General features: G+C 38.9%; 1 protein-coding gene across 1 annotated transcript; it reads right to left on the bottom strand.

Moving 5' to 3' along the window:
- Window positions 1-1,523: 1,523 nt before the first annotated feature.
- LOC102079959 (aminopeptidase Ey) lies at window positions 1,524-25,442 on the bottom strand. Its single transcript, XM_019361211.2, has 21 exons — window positions 25,130-25,442; window positions 22,720-23,020; window positions 21,710-21,852; window positions 21,357-21,493; window positions 20,204-20,330; window positions 18,786-18,940; window positions 18,226-18,339; window positions 17,989-18,132; window positions 17,847-17,912; window positions 16,560-16,625; window positions 16,143-16,315; window positions 12,031-12,107; window positions 10,082-10,215; window positions 9,946-10,001; window positions 8,973-9,120; window positions 8,791-8,882; window positions 8,245-8,352; window positions 4,912-5,079; window positions 4,683-4,823; window positions 3,842-3,923; window positions 1,524-2,669 (listed from the first exon to the last, which is right to left on the bottom strand). Exons 1-21 carry the CDS (start codon window positions 25,422-25,424, stop codon window positions 2,511-2,513), a joined length of 2,886 nt encoding a protein of 961 aa, XP_019216756.1. The 5' UTR covers window positions 25,425-25,442; the 3' UTR covers window positions 1,524-2,510.
- Window positions 25,443-26,073: the final 631 nt, after the last annotated feature.

The following is a 26,073-nucleotide window of genomic DNA, read 5'->3' on the forward strand; positions in this document are numbered from 1 at the left end:
AAGGCTCTCTGTGGGAAATCCCTGGTCCATACTGCAAAATTATTATACCTACCACTAGAGGGAGCCAGAGCATCAAATCAAGTGGCTTGTCATTGTCATTTCAACCATATACAGTACACAGTGAAATGAGACAGCGTTCCTCAAAGACCATGGTGCTACATATAACAGAAAATCAACACGGGACTACATAAAGTGAAGGTGTGCAAAAATCAACTCAACACCCGACAGAACAATACAGACACAACACGGTGAAGGCACAACAGTGCAATAGAAACATGTAACAATGACAGTGGGTTGTGCAAAAAGACTGAGCATTGTGCACTTGAGATAATGTATAAAGGTGTGTGTGTCTGTGACATTGTGCAGATAAGTACTTGAGGTAGTGACGTGTATGAAGGTATGTGTGTATATGTGTGTGTCAGCCCAGTCACTGAGTGTTCAGTAGTCTGACGGCTCAGGGGAAGAAACTGTTTCGCAGTCTGGCAGTGAAGGCCCGGATGCTCTGGTACCTCTTTCCAGAAGGCGGCAGGGTGTAGAGTGTGTGTGAGTGGTGCATGGGGTCCTACACAATGCTGGTGGCTTTGCGACTGCAGGCGTGCGATAAGTGCTTATGATGGAGGGAAGAGAGGCTCCAATGATCTTCTCAGCTGTTCTCACTATCCGTTGTAGGGTATTGCGATCCGATACAGTGCAGTTTCCATACCAGACTTTGATGCAGCTGCTCAGGATGCTCTCGATATTCTCTCTGTAGAAGATGGTGAGAATGGGTGGTGGGAGATGGGTTTTATTCTCAGCTTTTGCAAGAAGTAGAGAGACTTTGTTAGTTATGGAGCTGGTGTTGAGGGACCAGAAGAGGTTCTCCGCCAAGTGAACATCAAGGAATTTGGTGCTCTTGATGACTTCCGCAGCAGGGAGAGCAAAAGTGTCAACAAAATTAACACATGTCACATGGAGCACTATCTTCACCAAGAAGACCCGCTTTGCATTTCACATTCACTGCATTTTTGTTTCCAATCAAATAACTTTAAACACCTTACAAACATGTATGAAAGGGCAAGGCCAGTAACACATCATCAGTGTTGGTGCTGCTAATAATACACAAGCACAATAAATATGCACTCATTGACTACTTTATTAGCTATAGCTTGGTAGTGTAAGGCTGTATCAGCTTTTGTCCTCAGAGCTGCCTTATAGCTTTGCTCAATTGCTTTGTGGAATTCTCAGAGCAGGAATGTCATTTTTACCACTCTTCATGGAGTTCTCAAAATAGTTAATGCATTGTTCATAACCCAAACCTCTCGGTGCAAAACACACTAAAACAATCAAAAAGTTTTTCATATATGTTAAAACATTGGAAGTCCGTCGATCTCAAACTCTGTAACCAGTGAATAAAACCAGGCCCACTATTGTTTTTAGACTTTTTTTTAAAAATCAAATGTTACTGATTTTGCCTAATAAAATTGTTCAGACACAAAAATAAAATGTGAAAGATTTATTTGAAAATTGCTGAAATGGAGAAATGCAAAATTGTACTCATGAAACTTTATTAATCAGAAAAAAGACAAAGAAAGAAAGATACAATCTGAGGACACGTTGTATAGTCCAGTAAAGTTACACTACATACATTCACCATTAAGAGGAAAAACAATCGCATTTCAGTAGTTTACACTATGGAAATGTGGCATCTTTACAGTTTTTTTCCTCTCTACTCATGTATAAAAAATATTTTTAAGAAGATACAGACTTGGTTTTCATACGCAAGAGTCTAAAACTTTTTCTTAAAGTAGTGAAAACATTTTTGGACTTAAGTCATAATCTGTCCCAAACTGTAACATAAAAGGTTTAACAATTAAATGTACTTCATATACATTTTTCTATTTAAAAAATCTGTAAAGTAAGAAGTAACTTAAGCTTCATCTGCATCTAAAATATAAAGCAATGGAAGTAGAAAGCAAAAAGTAAAAAAGCAGTTTCAGTGCTGAAGCAGAGTACAGTTGCATCTGTATTGTCCACAGTAAATCCATTTCGTGTCAGAATTTGTGAATCTTTTTCTTTATGTCAAATTTTTTCGTTTGAGGCTGTTCAGAATGAAGAACAAAAAAGATAGGGCTTAAAATTATTGACATTTTTAAACATTTATTTTAGAAAGGAGAAAAAGAAAAAAATAAAGTTTTGGAGAATCCCGATATTAAATATATAAAAAACAGAAACAGTAGACGCTGACACAAACTTAAGGCTTTTGTGACACTGTAAAATAATAATTCTAGAAAGTATAAAACCTCAAAGATAATTGATCTAAGTACCTTCTAAGTACTTAATGTATCATTTTAATTTATCATAATATTTAAGTATCTATTTTTTCTAGTTCAACTTAAATCAAAGTGAAGTTTAGCAAAAGTTCGGTAAACCGGTTTTGTTCCACAGGTGATTATGTAGTATAAAAATTTTCAGGTCGATCGAACCTCTGCTTTCATTTTTAAACGAATGATGAAAAAGTAGAAACAGCTTCTTCATTGGGCGTTAGCGTCAGTTGTGAACCAGTTCAGAACACTCTTCTTGTTTTCTTCAACCCATTTAATGTTAGCGATGGTTTTCTCAATGCATTGTTCCAGTGCTAAGGTCCCAGAGCCAAAACCAACATCGGAATTGTCAGCCTTGAACTGCTTCAGCTGATGCAACAGAGACAATGTAAATCAGTGAGTAGTTTTAAACAAAAGACATATACTGAAAATGCATGGCTTTGTTCATATCACTCATCTCTTTTTTTAAATATTAAAATTGTGTTTTTTCCAACATTTTATTAATGAGACATATTGTTTGTGATTAATAAAATGCTACAAAAACAAAAACCTATTGTTATTGTTATTGGATGAATGTTGCAGCACACTGACATATTTAGTGTTTTGACTATTTCTTCTTGCACACAGTCATTTCAACTTTTTATAAACTGACCAAATATTGCAGCTTGGTTATGGCACAAAACTGAATGCTTGCATGTTGATGTTAAAGTTGTCATAGTCCTGGGTCTCTGACCAAGTATTTTTGAGTTTTGTCCTAGGCTTCTGATTCTTTCCTTGGACGTATGAGATAAATCATATTCAGGTTTTTGTGTACTGATTTCCTATTACTTGTTTATTTTTTTTATATATATATATTTCTTGGTTTCTTTTTTGATTATGTTAGTTCCCTTTGGCCCCGTCTGTCTCAGTTTCATCTCTCTGACCTGTCCTTGGTGTCTCCCCCAAAACTTTTATTGTCATTTTAACTATTTAACTGTTGCCTGTCTTGCAACAATGTAATAATCACTACCAAGAATAGAAATAAAAGCATGAATGAATGTGTAGTTTGTTCATTTATCTAATCTATTTTTGAATGTGGTGTGGTAATAGAAGTCTATCAATGTTAAAAACTTGTCAGTATGATTTCAGTCAATGTTTAAATAAATCCAAATAGGATATGATGAGAGGTGTATTTTAATACTGTTTATGTTAAAAGTGTTTTCAGAAGATGGGAAAGTGATTGTTTATTATGAATACTGGGGCAATGGGAGACCACTGTGCTTTGATGCTATGGAGGGCCATGAGAACCAAAGTGAATTCAATGTGGCAATAAGCCACACAGACCTATTTTGTTATCACTGTCTTTAGGTTTAAATACTGGTAATGAGAACACTATCACCTAGCAGTTAAATGCCTGTCCTGTCAGACTTATTAGTTCACTTCAATTCAAATCAAATTAACATCTTGTAAAGTCTGGAAGGCTTGAAAACAATACTTGAAATTTGCTTTGAGACCAAAGGGAAACCACATTGTGGAAAAGTCATTTCAAAGAAATATCTAACCTGCTGAAGCTCAAACTCAGTGGAGAAACGTTTGGTGACGCCGTTGATGAGGTTGGAGAATGAGAATGAGCCACCACCATACCTGTGAGAGGGACGCACAGTCAAAGGCAAACGTCAGTTAGCAGAAATTGATGTCCTAGTCACTTAAGAACGGTCTTCTCTTTCATTGAGAACGTGTTTAAGTAATTTCACAGAAATTACTGAACTTCTACATGTTTTCATAAATTAAATGTAATTCGTTACAAATATATACATCTATTTAATGAGTATACTATAGATGATATTTTTTTAAATACTCTGATCATTTAAGAGTGCAATTCCTTCCAAACTGTAAGATGTTCAAGCTGTTTATGAGAAAGGAAAGAAGAGAAAAAAAAAGAAAAGAAATTAAAGAAAACCGTAATAATGGTTTTGGGGGATGAAGTCTATATCTGAAATTATTTATAAAAATCTTGCTGAACATCAAAGTCAGTTATCTTTTCTTTTTGAAGATATTTTGTTTATTACTTTTTCATTAACCTAAAAGTGGTTAATGGCTAATGGCTTAGGGTAATGGCTCCTATGAAGCTACACAAGCTGAAGTATGAGACATTTTACTTTTTTGTTTATGAGAAAAATAAATTATTTGCTTTCCCTTTGTCATTTTTAGCAAGTTTAATATAATATCTGGTGATGATTCTCCTAATGTCTCCTAGTCAGTTCAGGCTCTGCTTTAAATCCAAAACTTGGAATCACATAGAAAACAAAAGCATCATCAGTCCCACACCAGCATCACTTTAAAAAACTATCCTTCCTAAACTGAAATTCTGGTGCCTTTTTAGAGGTATTATGTTGTACTCACTGACTGAAGATGTATGACCACTGAGCCCTGACAAAGTCCCATGCCAGAGACTGACCAACCACATTACTGGCAATGTTGATAATGGTGGCGGTGGCATCCTGCTTTCGGATCATGTTTGGATCCAGAGTGTATTCCAGATACCTGAACAGTCAAAGAGTAAATATGTGTGCTAGATAGTAACTTTAAGTTACATAATGTGGCATATTTATTAATAAAGTAATGAATGTACCTGTTGAGCAGCCAAGGTTCTTTGGCGCAGGACAGAGCATAGCGAAGTTTATCAGATTCAATAGCAGTAGTGGCATTCTTAAACTGTGACCACGCAAAATCCCATTCTTTCTCGCCACCTGCTGCAATAGCATTGCAGTACACAGCGGAGCGCAGGTTAGGGTGGATCCTAGAGAAAGAGGATATTGTTAGACTTCAGTACACCATAGATTATACAGAGTATTACTTTATACTATAGGGGAATAATTATTTTATCCCTCTGCTGAATTTGTAAGATTGCTTAATTAAAAGAAAAGGAAATGAACTGTCTGAAATTTTTACAGTTTCATTTTAAATGATATTATTGGCTGCTGCTTCAGAACTTGAAACTTCAACTCACTCCCAAGATTTTCTATAGGATTAAAGTGTGGACACTTCCAAAGTCACTACATGACCTTATTCGTCTGCTTCTACGTGTGCTCCTTCAGATTATTAACAAGCTCATCCCTGGATCTATTGGATTTATGTCAGGTAAACGTGAGGCCCAGTCATGCATATTGATTCCTTTATCCTCCTGGTACTGTCTGCATACATACTCTTGCCATTTAAGGCCAGGCATTGTTGTCCACCAGGAGGAACCCAGGACTCACTGCACCAGTGTAGAGTCTGACAATTGTACCAAGGATTTCATCCCAGTACCTCCCAGTATACTGATACGACATGTATGACTGTATGTTGTACGAGTGTACATCTCATAATCCTGTCTTTATGTTTTAATATGTGCTCAAGGTGAATGTTCATAGTGGGGATCCCTGTAGAGACCTCAGAGTGGGTCTGCTGGCACCAGCTGGCCAGCTTGTCTGTGCTTTTCTCTGCTCTCTGTGATGATTTTCCAGGTGGCTCATTATAACCTCATGGCAGAGCATATGGGATATGATAAAACTCTGGAGTGAATCATGGCCCAATATTATTGGCCTGGCATCTGGGTGGATGTGTGCCAGTGGTGTGCATCCTGCCTGGAGTGTTCTTTTTCAAAAGTGCCCTTGTGCCCACTAGTGCCAACCTTAATGAAGGTGCCATTTGAACGCATTGGGATGGCTCTCATCAGTTTCAGGTCATCACCCTAGTCACAATCCCGAAAGAGATACTGACTGACACTTCATGTCTCACACACTAAAAGAACTGTACGAATTACTGCCATTAAATCTATTCAGACCAGGGTCTACCACCCTGGTCTGAATAGATTGACTGACAGGCTGGCAGAGTGGCTGAATAAGACTTCTATTCACGATGATGAACCAAGTGGAGATCACTGGTTAGACCCTATTTTGTTTGTAGTGGGATTTCTTCTCCCTTCAAGTTACTGTTTGTCAGGAACCTGCGGGGTGTGTTGGACCTTATTAAAGAAAAGTGGGAGCAAGGTGCAAGCCCAGCTAAAAATGAAATTCAATATATTCTAGACCTGAGACAAAGTTATACAGATTGGGGAGGTAATCACAAGGGAGTTTGCTCCAGGCCCAGGAACCTCAGCAGTCTCTGTACAACAGAGGAGCTAGACTCAGACAATTTTCATCTCAAGGGAAAGTGCTTGTATTGCTTCCTTCTTCTAGCTCAGAGTTACTTGCCAAGTGGCAAGAACCCTTTGTGGTCACACAGGGAGTGGGTGACGTTGACTATGACAGGGGAGGAGCCACACTGGTATATCACCTCAATCTCCTAAAAGCTGAAACTGTTTCTCTGATGAGCCTGGTTAGGGAAAGCGATGAGTTGAGGTTCCACATTCCACCATTCCCACCTTCCTCCATACTATCTCACAAAGGTCCAGAGAGCAGATGTTGGTTGCATTGCAACACCCTACCCCTTTCGCCTTGGTTGATGAGCTTCTGGTGCTCTGCTGCTGCATATGCTGCTTCCTACCTGGATGATGTGATTATACACAGTGACACCAGCATGTCCAGTGCTGGCTGTGGTCCTGGAGTCCCTGAGGCAGGTGGGGCACAAGGCCAACCCGAAGAAGTGTGGAGCAAGGTACAGTATTTGGGGTACCACTGGGTACGTCTTTAGTGGCTCCATGGCATGAAGGATGCCAAAGCCTGGATCACTCAGTGGTATCTGGCTCTCCAGCCTTTTAAGTTCAAGGGGGTCCATAAGTCAGGGGAGCAGACGGTCGTAGGGAGGGGTAGGCTAGGACAGATGGCTCCCTGGCCTATGTCAGTATGTGGTGGTATGTATGATTTGCGGCTCAGCCGGAGGGGAAGGGTGGAGCAGTGGCTTCAGGTTGTGGTATCAGGGGTCATTAACCAGGACAGCTGATGACCATGGTCTAATCATGCCTTGTCTATTTGAGTGGGACACTGAAACGGGAGAGCTGTGTATGGTGTGGTGTGGAGTGGAGGGAAGCTGGAAAGCTTACAGAACTGTGGATCAATATGTTGTCATTGTGCAAGATGATTAGATCATTAGCAAGAATGCTCACCTCTGTTTTCCACACACACCCATCACATGTTCACTGTCGCAGACACACACGACACATGTTCACATGTGAGTGTTTTATCTGTCACATGATTAATGAGATGTTTGTGTAACCACTGAAGTTAATAAAAGGGCTGCGAGGGAAGGCTGGAGTTTGGAGTTGGGCTAAGATCAGATGAAGAGCTTCTCCCCTTGCAGCAAGTAAAAGACAGAAAGTGCTGTGGTTTTGCTTTTGTACACAAGTGATTGGTCGCTGAGTCAGCAAGGTTTAAGTGTTAGACCCAACACCTGTGTGCGTGGGTCCTGTATTGTGTCACAGTGAATTTGCTCTCATCTTTGAAAGTGGTGGAGGAATTCTGGTGTTCTATGGCAAATGCTAATCAGGGTCTATGATGTTAGGCAGTGGGCACAGGGCCCGCTCTCATGAAATCGGTTTTTGATTGTTTGCTCAGATATTTACGCCAGTGGCCTGCTGGGGGTCGTTTTGTAGGGCTTTGGCAGAGCTTTGCATAACTGAGCAGAGACCTTCTACTGCACTGTCCAGCTCTCCTTGAGTAACTGCCAGTATTCTGGAATCACCTCCATGAACTTCTGACTGTGCTGGGAATCACAGCAAATCTTCTGGCAATGGCACATATTGATTAGCCATTGCCAGGTTTGCTGGAGAAGGTGGACTATCGCAGGTATGTCAGGTATTGCCTCAAGCTACGAATAGTGAGACTGACCCAAGCCAAATCCAAACTAGTGAAAAAAAAACAGTTAGAAAAAATGAGCAGGGAAAGTCAGTGTCAGTGACCTCCACCTGTAAAATTATCCTAGTAATTTTTATGAGCAGTGTTTTTCTTATAATGGTTTGCAAACCTGAATTGACATGGACACACACCTGTTGGTGCCAGTATCCATCCACTCTTTAAACCAGGTCTTGGTCAGGTTTTGACATTCCTGCATCCCTGTTCTGCAAGCCTGGCTAATAGAATTCACCTGATTATACCTGGAGGATGGACAAACAGAAAACAGATTGACAAGAACATTTAGGGAAAAACTGGGGAGAGCAAGGGGATAACAAATACGGATATTTCCTAGTTCAACATCATATAAGAAGTTCAGACGCTTTTCTTTCCAAGCTCATTAGACTACGATGACCTGGATGACTGAGAACCTTCACAGACACAACATCATATAAGCCGAGTAGCAGAGTTTCTAAGTTCCAACTATCACATGTGCTGAACTGAATTTGTAGAATTACACATTTTAAATAATACATGTAAAAAAAACTGTATCCTTGGTCCAGAAAAGAACAACTTCTACAATTACATCACAACATAAATTATTATTTTATAGAAAAAGTCTAACCTATCTATCTGATTTATGAATACAGTTTAGACTGCTGTCAGCTGTATGTTGAAATTTAAAATGTGTCTTCACTCACTGGTCCATGTGTCCATCAGGAACTTTGCTCCAGTTCTCTGTCATTTGCTTGTAGTATTCAAACAGAGGGGAGATTTTTTTCCCGAGATATTCCTGAAAGCAACAAAGACAGAACTCAGAAAATGTGACAACTTATTTGTGTTTTGTTTCTTTTGTATATATATGTCGTTGGAAGAAGTTCACCTGCATGGGGCCATACACTTCGCTGCGGTCAAACATGAGGTAGAAAAAGTCCAGGTTGTTAAGGGCTGCCTTCCATGGAATGTAATCTCTCTCATTATTCAGGTACTTGGTGGTTTCAAGCGCCCGCACTGTAGAAATGATCTTGGCTCTAAGGGGTAGAATATAGTAAAAATTAATCAGATACTTCATGTTTATGTTTTCCATTGTCATAATTTTAAGATATTACCACAAATACTATTAATTAATATCTGATAGGTAAGTATTTAAGCCCACAGCCTACCAACATATTTAAAATACATGGACTGACTGGAATCCCTGGGGACCCCGAGAGAATTCGTAATATCAAAATAAGAATAATAGTAAGGCTTAATTCTTCTCATAGTATTATTGTTACCACGTTAATGTCATAATATGAAAAATAGATTATTATTATTATTACAGTTATAAAAATGCATTTTTAAAAAATAAAACATAAGTTTTATTGTTTGATGCAATTTTATCCAAAGTACAATTACATAACAGCCTGATTCTGGTATTCAATTCTGTAATTTCAAGAAAATATTATTTGTATTGATTTTTAGATGATTAAACCCTACTGAGGTCATATTGATCCCAATATAAAAAAGCTGAAATAAACAAAATGGTAAATGGACTGGTTCTTATATAGTGGTTTCATACTCTACCTCAGCACTCAAAGCACTTTATACAACTAAGATCATTCACAAAGCACTTTTTCTATGCCTTTTCTATGTAATTGCTTTCTATCTAATATTCACACACACTGATACTCTAATGAATGCAGTGGAGAGCAACTTGGGGTTGGTACCTTGCCCAAAAATATTTGGCATCATGCAGATTGGCAAGGGATCAAACCACCAACCCTCCTATTACTAGATGACCTGCTTCACAGCAGTGTACATCTTGTAATCATAACGGTTATCATGTACATGTGAGACTACACCAGCAAACTTACCTGGCCAGATTGAAGGCGTCATCCAATATCTGAGCTCTGTTGATCAGTGGAATGAGCTTAAAGAAACATCAAGAAACATGTTTACAATCACTGATAATGACTGATAATCACTGTGTGTTGGGCTCCTCTGTCTTACCTGATGATTACTCTGCAGAACATTTAAGAGTTTTGCCCAGTTGCCATCATCATAGTTAACCCTGTAGTAACCAACCATGTTGACATTGGCTAGCACCCACTGATCTCCTGATGTTTTCATAGCTTCAGATGTTTCTAGAAAGTGAAGAAACAGAACTCAAAGTTGGTGCACAAGAACAAAATAAATGTAAACTTTTACCTAATGTAAGCTAATGATTTACTTAGTGTTTGTGTTCTGGGATTTGTATTAACAATACAACAATCTATTGTTAGATTGTTTCAAATATATACAGTTATGTGTAAAAAAGGAAAAAAGAAAAAAGGTTTTCACAGGACTCTGCAATCCTTTGTAAATCCCTTGACTCTGGTTCTTGCTGTGGAAGAATTCTGATCTACTGTTTCTTATAAAGTTGCCTTAGTTTATTGAGGGTTGCAGGTATTCAATATGCATACTTCTCTTAAGATCCTGCAAGAGCCAATGGTGGCAAAAGGACAGCCATTCTGCACTTAAGTAGAAGTACAGATACCAGTGTGAAAAAAAATACCCCAGTAAAAGTTGAAGTACTGATTCAACTTCTTCACTCAAGTAAAAGTAAAAAAGTACAGGCTTTGAAATTTGCTCAGTGTAAGAAAGCAAAAATCAGCATTTTGGAGGCTTTTTGTTTCTACCAGCTATTTTTGTGAAAAGATTACTGAGCCTTGTGCTATAATAATGTAATAATGAAATAATATTCGAAAAATGGAAATACAAACTTTATTGTCATTTTTAATTCTAATAGTCCTCAGCTTGAATCAGAAGAAAAAGAAGGAAAATTTAAAAAAATCTAGATTTTCTTAGGCCAACATTATAGAGTGTGACTACCTCTAAAGTGGAAAATGAGCACAGTCAGGGATTAAAGTGGGATTCAGCTGGTGAACCCCAAAATCAATTGTACTGGCTCAGCATGGGGAAAAGAAACACAACTTCAATCATTTCTGTTGAGAGCTCTGTTAGATTTTCTTAGTGTACAGGCTGTGATCAGCTGATCTGGGCTAATGCACACAGCCACAGCTTCTGGACACCTGCAGTCGTTCCAGTATTGTGCAAAAACAAAAAACCCAAACAAAGTAACGAGCTACTTAGACCCCTTACTATGTCGCTGTTTTTATATGACATCACCTGGTGATTAATACTTGAACAGGATTGCCTTTCATGTGTTACTGTTTGATGTATTAAGGCTCAAATCAGGTTGATGTATAAAGTCTTGTATTGACGTGAAATAATAAATATCCGCAAGTGAGCCTGTTTAAAAAATGTAAGGAGTAGAAAGTACAGACATTTGTTTAAAAATGAAGGGAGTAAAAAAACCTACTTAATTAAAGTACAGATACCTTAAGTGGTGTGCTTTGGACAATTGTCCAGTTATATAGCTCAGTTTTGGCCAAGTTTCAGCTGTTGTGTCAGTGCGCTGGGGCTTTCGACCCAGCATTTTGAGTTTGAATTGTATTTTTTGTGACTTTTGTATTTTTGAGATAGTTTAAGTTCAAGTTTTAACTCTCTAAACTGTCAAGAGACTGCAGCTGTTTCATTTATGAACACAAAATCACCATCATATTGTTTGCTTTTTGTATCATCTATCTCAGGGACATTAAGGTACTATAGATGGACCACAAGAATTTAAATGTCATATAATATAATTTTAAAAATATACATTTTAATGTCAATGTAAATACTTACATATAAAAAAGAAACAGAACCAATTGTTCAGTGGTTTCTGCTAATGGAGAATCAACTCCAACAAGCAAATTGTTAGAAGGTGAAAATAAATCAGTGAAAACACAAAGGTGAAAATACTTAGAAAATGCTTGTGTGATAATTAAAAGATTGTGATTAAAAGGTTGCTGGGCTGCAGAGGACCACCACATTTTGAAAATGATCCGGCAGTCTTAAGCTGGGAATGGATTATCTACCTGATTTGGATTTTAGCCACAGTGGATTCTGCATAGTGCCAGTCTTCATCCATTTGATTGGAACGGTCCATTGATAACTACGGCAGAACATTTGAAACATTATTTATGCAGCTTCTTTTTCTTTATTTTGCTTTTTATTAACTAAAAACAGCCTGTAACCATTTTGCCATTTAATAAAAAAAATCGCATGTTATCGCGATAACAGCGTATGTCCCCCCCTCGGCCAACGTGGATGCAGCCTGTGACTCTCTCCACTCTGTGGTCAGCAGACTGCAAACACAATCTCCGAGAGCCCTTCTCATAATATCAGGGGACTTTAATCATGCCTCACTGAACTCCACACTGCCCACCTTCACCCAGTATGTGACCTGCCCAACCAGAGACAATAAAACACTGAACTTACTGTATGCCAATGCAGAAGAGGCATACAGTTCATCACCTCTCCCTCCACTGGGCAGATCTGATCACAACCTGGTGCACCTTGTCCCTGTGTATGAGCCCTTAGTGCGCAGGGAGCCACCAGCCACCCGCACAGTGCAGAGATGGTCGGAGGAGAGCGAGGAGGCTCTTAAGGATTGTTTTGAGTCGACTGTGTGGGAGGTGATCTGTGACGACCACAGAGAGGACATGGACAGCCTTACTACATGCATTACTGACTATATTAATTTCTGTGTGGATAACACCGTACCTACCAGGACTGTACGGTGTTTCTCCAACAACAAACCTTGGATTACCCCAGAAATTAAAGCTGTCCTCAAGCAGAAGAGGAGGGCCTTCAAATCCAAAGACAAAGAGGAGTTGAAAAGGGTGCAGAGAGAGCTGAGGGGACTGATAAGGAATGGGAAGGACAGCTACAGGCAAAAGATGGAGAACCAGCTTCAGCAAAACAACGTTGGTGAAGTCTGGAGAGGCCTCAGAACCATCTCAGGCCACAAACATCAGAACTCTCTGCCTGGGAGGGATGTGAGGTGGGCAAATGAACTGAATCATTTCTTCAACAGATTTGATTCAGCCATGAGGCAGTCTCCAACATCGGCTGCAGACTCACCCACCCCCACTGCTGCTGTTCCACCTCTGACACCTCAGACACTTCACACCTCCTCTACTCACCCTGCTCACCCCTCCCCACCCCCAACAACAGCATCCAATACACACTCAACACAAGGCTCCAGCCTGTCTCTCTCAACCACCCAGGTTAGGAGGGAACTGAGGAGGATTAAAGCCAAGAAGGCAGCGGGTCCAGATGGCATCAGCTTGAGGGTCGTCAGGTCCTGCGCGGACCAACTGTGTGGGGTGATGGAGCACCTCTTCAACCTGAGCCTGAGGCTGGGAAGAGTCCCACAGCTCTGGAAAACCTCCTGTGTTGTTCCAGTGCCAAAGACTTCACGCCCCAAGGACCTCAACAGCTACAGGCCGGTGGCTCTGACATCCCACCTGATGAAGACCCTGGAGCGGTTGGTCCTGGCTCAGCTTCGGCGCCTTGTGAGCTCATCACTGGACCCACTTCAGTTTGCCTACCAGCCTGGCATTGGAGCGGATGATGCCATCATTCACCTCCTACATCAGGGGTCTGCAACCTTTTACACCCAAAGAGCCACTTGGACCCGGTTTCCATGCAAAAGAAAACACTGGGAGCCGCAAATACTTTTTGAAATCTAAAATGAAGATAACACTGTATATATTGTTTTTTACCTTTGTGTGAACAACTAAGGTGTGCTGCTTATGAAATCCATGAAGTGCTACAGAGAAAATTACATTTTATTTATGTAATCAACACATTTTGAACTCTTAAAGAAATATAACAAAAGCAAAGACACCAACCTGAACTAAAATGATCCGTGTAGCAAACAAAAACTGTTGTGAGCCGCCTCCCTTATATCTCCTTTGGGCTTTTGGAGCCTTGACCTGACTTTTAAAAAATAATTGGTAAAAAAGCACTATGCTGCTGAAAAATGAAAAATAGATATTTGCAAAATTCTGCCTATTTTACCTGGTTAATGCGTGCGGCGGGGGCGTGGTCTGCAGCGCCGCTGCAGGGGAGGCGGACGCACCTGAGCGGCACCTGCAATCACGCCTCGCCACCTTAAAGTCTGTGCTCTCTCTGCTGTTGTTGTTGGTGGTGTGTGTCGGGCTGTGAGCTGCGAAGCTACAGCCGGCTGTATGCGTACAGCAACCGTGTGTGAAAAGTGGTCAATAAAGAGATGCTGAAAAGCGCGTTCATGGAAACATCGTCGGGTCTGCCGTGATGTGTTTACAATGGGACTTCTGCTCCTGAACCTCTGCTCACAGCGTCTGCTAATCGGTGCTGTGCGAAGTCAGTTTACGCAGGACTGTAAGCTGTCATCTGTCGTCTGTGAGGCGTGAGCGGTGTTTGTCTTTAACATAGTTCACGGTGGAGCTGCTGACATAATGTGGATCCGAAGATCCATAATTGGCCTACCTGGGGTTGAAAGTCTCAATAAATGCACGGCGTTTCGGCGGGAATACCGGCTTCCACGAGTGTGACGCTTATATTGAGCGAGGAAAAAATAATAGAATATAATTTTATATTTATATTTCAATAGCACAATAATCTTCCAATTTAGAACTACAAGTTTAAAAGAACTAACATAAATAAAATACACTTCAGCGAAATACTTCTAATTTATTTTCCCAAACCACGCAGAGCCGCACTATAAGGACTAAAGAGCCGCATGCGGCTCCGGAGCCGCGGGTTGCCGACCCCTGTCCTACATCGTTCCCTCGCGCACCTGGAGACCGCTGGGAGCACTGTGAGAATCATGTTCTTTGATTTCTCCAGTGCCTTCAACACTATTCTTCCCTCGGTTCTGAAGGACAAGCTGGAGAACTCTGGAGTGGACCATCACCTCACTACCTGGATTCTGGACTACCTCACCGACCGACCACAGTATGTGAGGACTCAGGGCTGTGTGTCGGACAGGGTCATCTGCAGTACGGGGGCCCCACAGGGAACGGTTCTGGCTCCGTTCCTCTTCACCATCTACACTGCAGACTTCTCCCACAACTCCACCCAGTGCTTCCTGCAGAAGTTCTCTGATGACTCTGCAATAGTCGGCCTCATCACTGATGGGGACGACAAGGAGTACAGAGGACTGACTCAAGACTTTGTGGACTGGTGCCAGCTGAACTACCTCCAGATCAATGCCAGTAAAACCAAGGAGCTGGTGGTAGACTTCCGCAGGCACAAACATCCTCCACTGCAACCACTGAACATCCAAGGTATGGACATCGAGGCTGTGGACAGCTACAGGTACCTTGGTGTTCATCTGAACAACAAACTGGACTGGACTCATAACTCAGACGCCCTCTACAGGAAAGGGCAGAGCAGGCTGTACCTGCTGCGGAGACTCAGGTCGTTTGGAGTGGAGGGCCCACTCCTGAAGACCTTCTATGACTCTGTGGTGGCCTCAGCCATCTTTTATGGTGTGGTCTGCTGGGGAGGCAGCATCTCTGCTGGGGACAGGAAGAGACTGAACAGGCTGATTAGAAGGGCCAGCTCTGTTCTGGGAGGCCCTCTGGACCCAGTGGAGGTGGTGAGTGACAGGAGAATGGCGGCTAAGCTGTCATCCCTGTTGGACAACATCTCCCACCCCATGCATGAGACTGTGACAGCACTGAGCAGCTCCTTCAGTGGGAGACTGCGGCACCCACGGTGTGGGACGGAGAGATTTCGCAGGTCTTTCCTCCCCACTGCTGTCAGACTCCACAATAAAGACTTTAACTGATCAAACACACACATCCACAAATGTGCAATAACACTAATGTGCAATAATCTTTTCTGGCATCGTTGTATTTTTACTCAGTTGTATATAGCATTTGTATTCTATTTTTATCTTATTGTATATTTTATTCTATTTTATTCTATTCTGTACAGTTGTGTACTGTATTTATTCTTATTTTATTTTATTCTAATTTTTGCTTCATAACTTTTGCACTGTCCACTTAATTTCCCACGTGTGGGACTAATAAAGGTTATCTTATCTTATCTTATCTTAAATTAAAAAATAATAAAAATTGAAGAACTGCGTAAAGAATATGGTCTTTTCTTGATCTATTAGGAGGAAAAGATTAAAAAAAGGCAGTGCAAATACTTGAAGGGGGATGGAGTGGTGACTACAGCTTCTGGATCCAGAAGGAAGTGCTGCTGGGAAACACTTCCAGTCCCAGTGTCAATGGTAACCACAGGAAAGCCCATCTGCAGCACCCAGGTGTTCATTATGTTATCGAGAGTATCAGGAAGCTCTAACTTGCTAGAATCAGCAGCCTGTGAAGGTCCAACACCAAAAAAAAAAGAAGAAAAAAGTACATCTCTTTAACACACACACTGTGTATGTATATATACGTATGTGTATATATATGTATATGTATATATATATATATATATGTATATATGAATATACATAAAATTGATGTTTCAAAAGCACTAGAAAAAATATTAGATACAGGTGGTAATTAATTAGATTTTAACTAAATATTCAAATAAAAAGAGCAGAGAGATGATAACATGCCTTTTGCAGATGATTCCAAAGGTCTGTGTAGACTGCATTCCCAAAGCTAAATTCAGTCAGATAGGACTGCAGAAAAAACCAGGAAACAGAGAGATGTGTCAGACATACTGCTTTGGATACATGAAGAATTAATGCGTCAGCAAAACTTTCAAAAAATGTGTACAAGTGTTCAACATTTTGCTACAATGTCTTCCAAGTTTTTTCACTGAAAGGGTTATCCTTTTCACAGATGACAGGGTATGTACCATGCTGTGAATAAGTATTTGCCCCCTTCCTGATTTCTTTGTTTATTTATATTTCTCACTCACCATTGGACAAATTGTAGGTTTTAATTTGACAAAGATAACTGGTGTATGAATGGGCTGTTTAAGACTTAAGACAGGTTGATGCAAGGATATGAATGCTGGCTGTTGCTGAAGCAGTGACAAATGAAATCTGCAAATGCACTTTGAAGTTACATTATTTCATATAATTTGGTAATGGAAAAAAACTAAACACACTTATGCTGAAAAGTTATTGCAGTGAAAGTTTAAATAATTATTTGAGTGAGTAGTTTTGTGCTTTTGCAGCAATTGTAGTAACCAACATGACTGAGAACACTGAGCAGGTGGGACTACATAGGTCAGACAGGGGATGTACCCCTTAGCCCTCATTTTACTTAAATTAAATTAAATTAAAGGTCATTCAACAGGTGTGCAGCTAGTTTTAAACCATGACCCTACTGAAAAATGCAAAACAAATAAGAATGTTGAGAATATTGAGCGCTCAGTTAACTAATCTAGAGTGGCTGGTCAACTTCTGCACACAGGGAAAGGGTCGCTCCTGATGCTTTGCCTCTGCAATGTAGGATAGATTTTATATTGTACTTTTATAACTGTGGTTAGATTTTACTAGGAGTGTACCATACAAATATAGATGGCAAAGTGACTTAAGCCAGTTTTCCCCCTTTAAGTTAGTTGCTCATATAGAACATACGGGCAACTGCTGAACCTAAGACTGAGCTGGTGATCACCTTCTGCATACAGCGGTCTTCTGCAAGATGTTTAACTGTTGATATGGTGTTGATTTTCTCCTTCTTGTTGAACCATGAACACTGACCTTAACTGAGGCAAATGCAGCATGCAGTTCTTTTAGTCTTCTTCTGGTACGTTTTTAAAACAATGTAGATACTATCCTGTTGCTACATGTGTGACTGAGCCATTACAGCAAAAACCACTGCAAGGATGACTGGCTGGTTGAGTCACCTTCATAGTAGCACATTGTGTTCTGTTATATTGTGGTCCTTACCCTCAGTCCCAGCTGGAAGACCTCTTCAGTCAGGAAATCTGACAACATCCTGAGGACAGATGCTCCCTGATGAGGAGAAAACACACTGTTAAATTTTTTGTTTCTGTTTTTTTGTGGTTTAGAGAGTCTATGTGGGCTTTACCTTGCTGTATGAAATAGCATCAAACAGCTCACTAATCTGTGCTGGCCTCTGGATATCTTCTTCTTTAGATGACAGAGGGTGAGAAGAAACCAGGGCATCAATAGCAAACACCCTATGGATGTCACCGAGCACGATGAGGTCTGTCTATTATGAAACAAATGAGACTGTATACTTAACAACATGTGTCGAGCACCAACACTTATATTCAAGACAATTTAGTGTTAATGAACTTCTTACCACATTCCAGTCAGGTTCAGCATAATTTGCTCCCAAGTACTCAACATAGGATGCAAAGCCTTCATTCAGCCACAAGTCATTCCACCATCTGAGTGTCACCAGATTACCAAACCACTAGAGGGACAGTTCAGAAAACAAAACTTATAAATGAGGCACAGGCAGTTTTAGCCCAATAAATAATTATTTAGCACAAACTCAGCTTGAAATTGTTTCTTAGGGTTAATGCAAATTTAAGGCTTGTGTTTTGACAGAATGTGAGAATTGACGAATTTGTTTTTTGAAGTTTTTTTTCACTTGAGACTCAACTTGAAGTTATTTTCTGGCTCTTCAACCCTTTGCTATGACATATGAACGGGTGTGAATGGGTGAATCAGCCAAGCTGTATGTGCTCAGGCAGAGTAGAAAAGCACTATATAAGAACCAGTCCAGTTACCAGTTACTTGGAAATATATCTGAAATTGCTTTCTAGGACCTGAGAGTTGATATGAATGTTTTCCAAATTACTATATGCAACATCTCAAGAATCCTCTTAAACTTTATTTCCAGGACTTGAAACTCACCATGTGAGCCAGTTCATGAGCAATGATCGTAGTGATCCTTTCCTTGTTGGCGTTGGAGGAGAATGCTTCATCGTACAGTAGAGCTGTCTCCCGGTATGTGATCAGACCCCAGTTTTCCATGGCCCCTGCATTAAAGTCTGGGATTGCTATCTGATCTGTGTTAGGACAAAGATTATGTGGCTGATTAATTGCTTGAAGTGAAAGAGATTACCAGTTTAAAACAGCAGAAATACTGAAAACCTTTATCCAATCACAGTGCAACAATGTCAATTTAATCCACTATGGGTAAAACAAATCATTGATTAAAAACCTACTTAATTAAAAGTAAGTAAAATAATGTAAATAAAAGTTTCAAAGGTGCCATAAATATCAGTTTGTATAAGTATAACAAAATGTAAAATAAAATAAGTACAAGTAAATCAAATCTTGGCCTGCAACATAGGACAGGCTAATATTATATAAAGATGAAGAATCACATTTTACCTGTTAATAATTGATAATGAAGATAACCTTCTCATAACATGTCATAAAACGTTACAACTGAAAGATGTGCGTATGATAAGAACATAATGGAGCTGACTGGATGCTGCAGCCAAGGTCTTGGGCTGTAAAACTATATATTTTACAGTTTTGCCATAAATATACACCTGATGCCAATAAACATGAGACCAAAAACTGATGACCACTGAGATTAGATCAGTACACTGAATAGACACATGTCCCCACTTCACATGTGAGCAGAGAAAGGTGCATTGGGCACATTTCTTAGGAAACAAAATGAACTTCAAACAGGACACCATAAAGATAAGGCATTGCTTTAAAGAAGATATGGAATCTGTTTTTTGTACACCAACAGAAACTGTGATGCTGCTGAAGTCTATCATATCAACTGGTAAAAGAAAAAGTATGGCATTTCTATACCTCCCTGTTTTTTCATTGCTTTGTCATTTTGTTGTATTTTTTTTAAGAAATATAATCTCTTCCAAATTTTGTCCCATTTGGATAAAAACAGCAAACAAAAAATAAAAACTTGATGTTATTTTGCATCTTTTTAATGGAATTTTGCATTTGCTCATGGTCATTTAATGTCACTATAGGATAGGTTTTCTTGCTCTCACAGTCTTTTATTTGGGTTTAGTCACTTATGACAAGCAAGAAACATAAAGTTACTTCATGACAAGGCCTCAGATCAGGTATTCACTTAGTACTTGATATGTGAGTATTGTTACTTATTAAATATAGACTTTGATCGAATTAAATGTACATAATAGATATAAGATTAAGATTTCATAGACTTAGGAAATCCATGATGATGCACCAGGACAGCTGTACTGACTCATAATACAGTGAAGCTAAATCATGTGCAGTTGTAAATGTGCAGGGATGTATATGTCTAGCTAATTGTGTGGTGGTCTTACCAGACTTGGGTAGAGGGTACGTGGTATTATAATACTGCTCAAAGAATTTAAGGATTGGTCCAGTTTTGCTAAGGGCATACTGTCCTTGACCAGCTGCAATGGCGGACTTCCGGGCAAAAATGCGGATCTAAACCCAGATTACACAAAACAAAATAAAATTGAAAAGCACTTTACACCACTTTGCAAAGTAACATTATTCTATACACCTGTATTTCAAATAACTTAAATCTATAGTAAGAGTACAGGGTACAGTCTAGTCTATGATCGTGAAGGTACAGTCAATCATTTTTTGCAGTTCTAAGAAAAGAATAATGTTGTACTGGCAAATATTCATTGATTAGTGTGACTTATGTCTTATGTACTCACTTATATGAACTTAGAATGAGTCCATTAAAAATGCATAGGTGTGGGCACTGGTTTGTGGAAGCCACAAGGGTTGGAATACAGACTGGAATACAGTCCTCAAGATGGACATCTCTGTTCTGTTTAATTGTATTTTATGTATGCGGCTAGAGACCAGCTATTTATTAGTTGATGGTTTTCATCATTTTATTTCTGAGCATCTCTTTGTTTGTTGGGATTCTGTATCAGGTCCTGATTGTTTGGTGTCCCAGCCAGCTGACTCCCAACACTGTGTGTTTCTAGACTGTTTATTCTGGGACTGTTTGTTGCTCAGCAAAACAGAGCTCCTTTGAGACATAAACTCTGCCCGGGTCATGGCCAGAGACCAGGTTTAAGGTCTTAGTTAACCCCTGGAGGTTCTCATTCCTGCCTTGCTCAGGGCTCAGCCGAGCCTGCCCAGCCTCTGGGGCCTCCTGGGGGCCAGATGTTAAATTGAATTGATGCTATTTACTTGATTAAAGTGTTCCTTTAAATTTTCTCAGCAGTGTATGTTAAGAGTATGTACTGTGTAATACTTGAGCTATGGCTCATGGGAATCATCCAGACACCGCCTAACTGTAGTATCTTCAGTTGGATGAGCTCAAGAAACGTTTACTAATTAGTTTTCTGTTTTACTAATAACATATTTGCTCTACTTGATCGGAAGAAAAAGGCAACTGTGGAAATGACTGAAATTCACCTGTGAAAGTTTCTTGGAAATTCAAACCACTTTGATTAAACAATGTCAAAATTACTATGGGACAACAATTACCTCAACGCCATCAATGCTGTTATTGATATATTCGTAGTCACTGACAATGAATGCCAACAAGTAAGTCGACATTTTCTCTGTTCGCTCAAAAACTGTCTTAAGCAGATCCTGGCCATCAAGGTTGATTTCAGTTGTTTCTGAAAAGAAATAAATTAAAGAGGTAACATTTTTATTTGATTGCTTTCCACTTCTTACCATATTACTGACTAGACACATAAAGTGTTATTATACATTATTGTTGTTGACATATTTTATTGTTTAATTATGTGTTACATTCTCAATGTTTAACTATGTAGTGAGATCTATTTTTAAAACAAAAATATCTGCTCTGTTCTCACTGCGGTGAAACGAACCTATTGCCTTGCCATTGGACAGGGCTGTAGTTCCACGGTCATGGATCAGCGTGATGTAGAAGTAAGCTTTCATAGCTGGCTCATCAAAACAAGGGAAAGATTTCCTGGCATCTGTAGCCTGCATCTGGGTGGTAGCCATGACCCTGACAAGAAGCAGATAAATTAGCCTTGTGTGTAAAGAAAGTGCTACAAAATGGATGGAGGTTCATCAAAATCCAGATGATGTGATAGCTATATACCCAAAACTTTGTTAGCCTAGATAAGCAAAAAACCCACCACCAACAAAAAACCAAGTAAAGTAGCTGGCTTAGCTTTAGACAAATAAAAAACAAACAAACAAACAAACCTTAAGACTCCAAAGTTGTCTTAGATTCATTTCTGAACCAGCAGCTAATGTCATTTTGTAGTTTATCCTATTTGTGCGAATTCAGTATCAACGTTAGCATGATGACAAATGTCATCATTTAGAAAGAATTTTATAAATATATATGCATTAAAAACAAACAGTGACTTTTTTTGTTCTTCAAACTTCTAGAGAAATTCAGATTTAAGTGACGTTTCTGTCTTTTATCCATGTAATTCTTCCCTTTATGTAAAAATGTCTCCAGTTTAGAAGAAATTCAATTTACTATAATAAGAAAGATGAGCTAGTTTAACTAAGTCCTCAATTACAAAGACATCATGTCTTTTGTTATCTTGTAAGACAGTAAAATTTTTATTTTTAGACACTTTTGTCAAACAAAAGATATCAAAAGTATGTACTGTAGGAATTTTCCATTAATTTATGATCGCATTCATCAATTCATTATTGAAATAACTGTGAAACTGTAAGTGTTGATTTTAACAACTATTTTGTAGTTGTTCTAGATGTTGTTAAAGTTTGGAGAGAGATTAACTTGATGATTCAAACAAAAAACAAAATGTAATTATTAAACAAGTACTCTTTTTTGCTATCTTCATTGTTACTTATGTTGATGTTTTCCAGGTTTGTTGACACTATATACACTTACTTTTTCTTTCCATCCTCCATGTATTCACTCCTGTAGAAGCCTCCAAGGTCATCAGCGAGTTCTCCAATGAATTCAGTGTAGAGGCGATACTTGTGTCCCTTTTTCAGTGTACCATCCAGCTCCAGGACCAGGTACTGTGTGACATCTTGGAACCAGGAGGACTTGATTGCGGGGGCTTCAACACTGCTCACTGGCATGAGTCTTGCCAACCGGTTCCCAGATTTGGTGTAATTCAATTTATTAGAATGGATAAGAATCAGGTCAGTGTCCTCCACACATTCAAAGTCCACAACGGAATTGCCTGAAACACCAAGAAATAATGTGCACTTTAATCAGTTGTTTAAACGTAGAAACCTTCAAATTATTTGCAGTCACTTTAGGATATGTGACTGGTTTATCCAATCCATGATTTTGTTGCCAAAAAATATAAAAATGTCAACTCAGTTGCATCAGGTAATGCTAATAGCAACCCATAGCTAATGCACTTTAGTTCACCTATCAAAACTTTATAAGCACCTTAACTCTTTTGCCACTAGAGAATATTCAAACAGCACACTGAAAAAAAAAAACAATTGGCTGCACACCTAAAAAGGACTTTAAGTTTCAGACACTTTCAAAAAAAGGGCTGGGAAAATCATCAAAGACCCCAGTCACCCATCACATGGACTCTTCACCCTCCTGCCCTCTGGGAGGCGCTACAGGAGCCTCCGGACTAAGACCACCAGGTACCGGAACAGCTTCTTCCCCACAGCTGTCAGACTCCTGAACTCTGCCTCCTGACATCTGACCCACGTTAAACTCATGGACTGAACATACACACACCCACAACCACCTACACACACACACAATGGACAACTGTACCCTCAAACACACAATAATAACATGGACTGAACCACCACTCACAACCACTAGCACTTTATACAGCCTCTGTAGAAATTATCCACATATCTCACTTATCTTAACTGCACTACTGTATAGTTCTGTGTAAATAATCATTCTGTACATACAATAATTTTTAATCCTACAACTGTTTATAACTTGCATAGTTCACATTTCTGTATAACTGTATATCTCATATTTCTGTATAGTTTTTTTTATTTCATATTTATAGCCTGTACATAGCTTGTACTCACTACACCCTGTACATACTTATAGTTACAGAATATTCATAACATACTTCATACCGTGTACATTATAACATACCATAATAGACCCATTTCTGTAATATACTTACATATCTATATTATTGCTAATATATATTGTAATATATCTATATCATGGCTAAAGCACTTCTGGATGGATGCTGCATTTCGTTGCCCTGTACCTGTGCATGTGCAATGACAATAAAGTTGAATTCTATTCTATTCTATTCTATTTATTTATTTTTCTTCATTTTGTGTTGTTTACTTGTTACATTTAATTTTCTCACCTGTGTGATCAGATCTAAACTTTTTTAACAGATGAGAACTTTTTTTCATTAATAGTTTTTAATATCATAGGTGTGATAGTTATAAGGTCAAACTCAAGCTTTTAATGTGTTTTTAATTTTTGTAAAAGCACATGTAACAGTAATTTAAAAATAGCAGCATTGTGTTGGTGTCATATAAATCCAAACTAATTTTGTTTTTAATACTTTTTTTCAACTTCAAACTGTATCAAACTGTATTTGTCTTTTGTGTTTCTAAAGGTCAGCATAATTTAAGACAAATAGTTTTGTAGCTTAATAACTATTTCTGATTAATTCAAGTCCACATTTAGATTCACGTTCAGCTTTAAGCATTTATTTTTGACAGTTTCTGACAATTCATTGTTGGAGCACCACAGGCTGAAACTGTTGAACTTTAGTTGAAATCTGCTGTTAAAAGAAATAAAATATCCCCTCCATCGACTTGGTTTTGTAGTTTTAAATAAGCCCCTGCACCTGGACTTACCATTGCTTTAACTATGTCAAGACTGTATGCATATTTCACTATAGCATTCTAAGGCTTTCCACCACAAATGTTCCTGTTACTGTAAGTATTGTTGTCTCTGTTGTTTAACTGCAACCTGTTTTTCCAAGACAGTTTACCATTAAGATGTGCTTCATTTGTGCTTAATAGTATTGTGCTTAATGTCTGTTCCATATAGTGCACAACTGTTAGTTGGGCTTAGAATGGATTCAACAACTCTCACTGTGATGTTCTTCAAAGACATTTAAAGTGTTATCACTGTTATTCATTCTATTGTCTGTTCTATATTATGCATTTTCAGTCATCCCCTGGAAAACTAATAAAAAGCATTACAATCATACTTCTCTACCTCTGAGAAGAATGCTGTTAAACACCCTCTGGTTTTAGTTCTTGCTGATACCCGGAGGGTCTATTATATGAAAGTTACAGAGAAAGAGAGAAAAGTAGTCATAAAGCCTTACCTAAGAAGATGTAAAGTCCAGTTGTTGGGTCTGGAGTCAGTCTTGGCCATAAGGTGACATTATATGTCTCTGGCACCAGGTTCTTGGGCAGCCGATACTTGTCCCAAGGTTTATTGGATGGAATGGGTGTTGTGGTAGGGGGTTTGGAGGTTGTTTGTTCTTCATTTTGATTATTGTTTTTCCCCTTTTCCTGTGAGTAAACAACTGACAAAGCTATGATAGTGGCTAAGGCTCCCACACCTGCGATGATGCCCACAATCCCAACAGTTTTACTAATAAAGAAACCTTTCCCCATGTTGCCTGCCTACCCAGGAGCCCCACACTGAGACACTGAATAAAGGTGAAATTGAATATGTAGCTGTGGGTAGCATTTCTCCTCCCATTTACAATAACAGGTGATACATTAACAATAGCATTGTAAATACCTACGTCATCTGCTGAGGATACAGATTTTTCTTGCAAGAAACAAAACTCAAGAAAGCCTGTCAGTTACCTCAGGATGATTACATTTGATTGTTCCTCACTCACTCCTCATTTTCAAATATGACTGTTCCTTTCTGATGAGAAGTGGTTTTGATATTTGCTCTTGCATTTAATGAAAGAACATATTGAACATTTTTTATTTTTATTTTGAGCATGTCAAATCCATGTTAGAACATAAAATTCCTAAAGATCACTGAACTGAACTATTTGTTGGTATTGATACTTTACCATAATTCACCATAACTTTACTGCACTTCTAACTTAATTTTAAAGCCCAGAACATATTACTGAGGCATGCAAAATAAGGTTAGATGTGTAAAGCTGCCATCCAGTCACAGTGAAAAATGGTTTTGGAATAACATTTGCATTACTTACAGATAAAAGACAGACATAGTACACCATGCCATACTACATACTACAAGAAAGTTTGCTAACTTCTCACTTGAATAAGAATCTCATAA

This window comes from Oreochromis niloticus, linkage group LG7 (genome assembly GCF_001858045.2).
Source record: "Oreochromis niloticus isolate F11D_XX linkage group LG7, O_niloticus_UMD_NMBU, whole genome shotgun sequence".
Lineage (NCBI taxonomy): Eukaryota > Metazoa > Chordata > Actinopteri > Cichliformes > Cichlidae > Oreochromis > Oreochromis niloticus.

Coding starts and splice junctions, on each gene's coding strand:
- LOC102079959 (XM_019361211.2), bottom strand. CDS start 25,424: ATGGGGAAAGGTTTCTTTATTAGTAAAACTGTTGGGATTGTGGGCATC. Junction 18,133..18,225: donor CTGAACCTGACTGGAATGTG/GTAAGAAGTTCA, acceptor GTTTCATAATAG/ACAGACCTCATCGTGCTCGG. Junction 2,670..3,841: donor CTGAGTTTGAGCTTCAGCAG/GTTAGATATTTC, acceptor CTGTTGCATCAG/CTGAAGCAGTTCAAGGCTGA.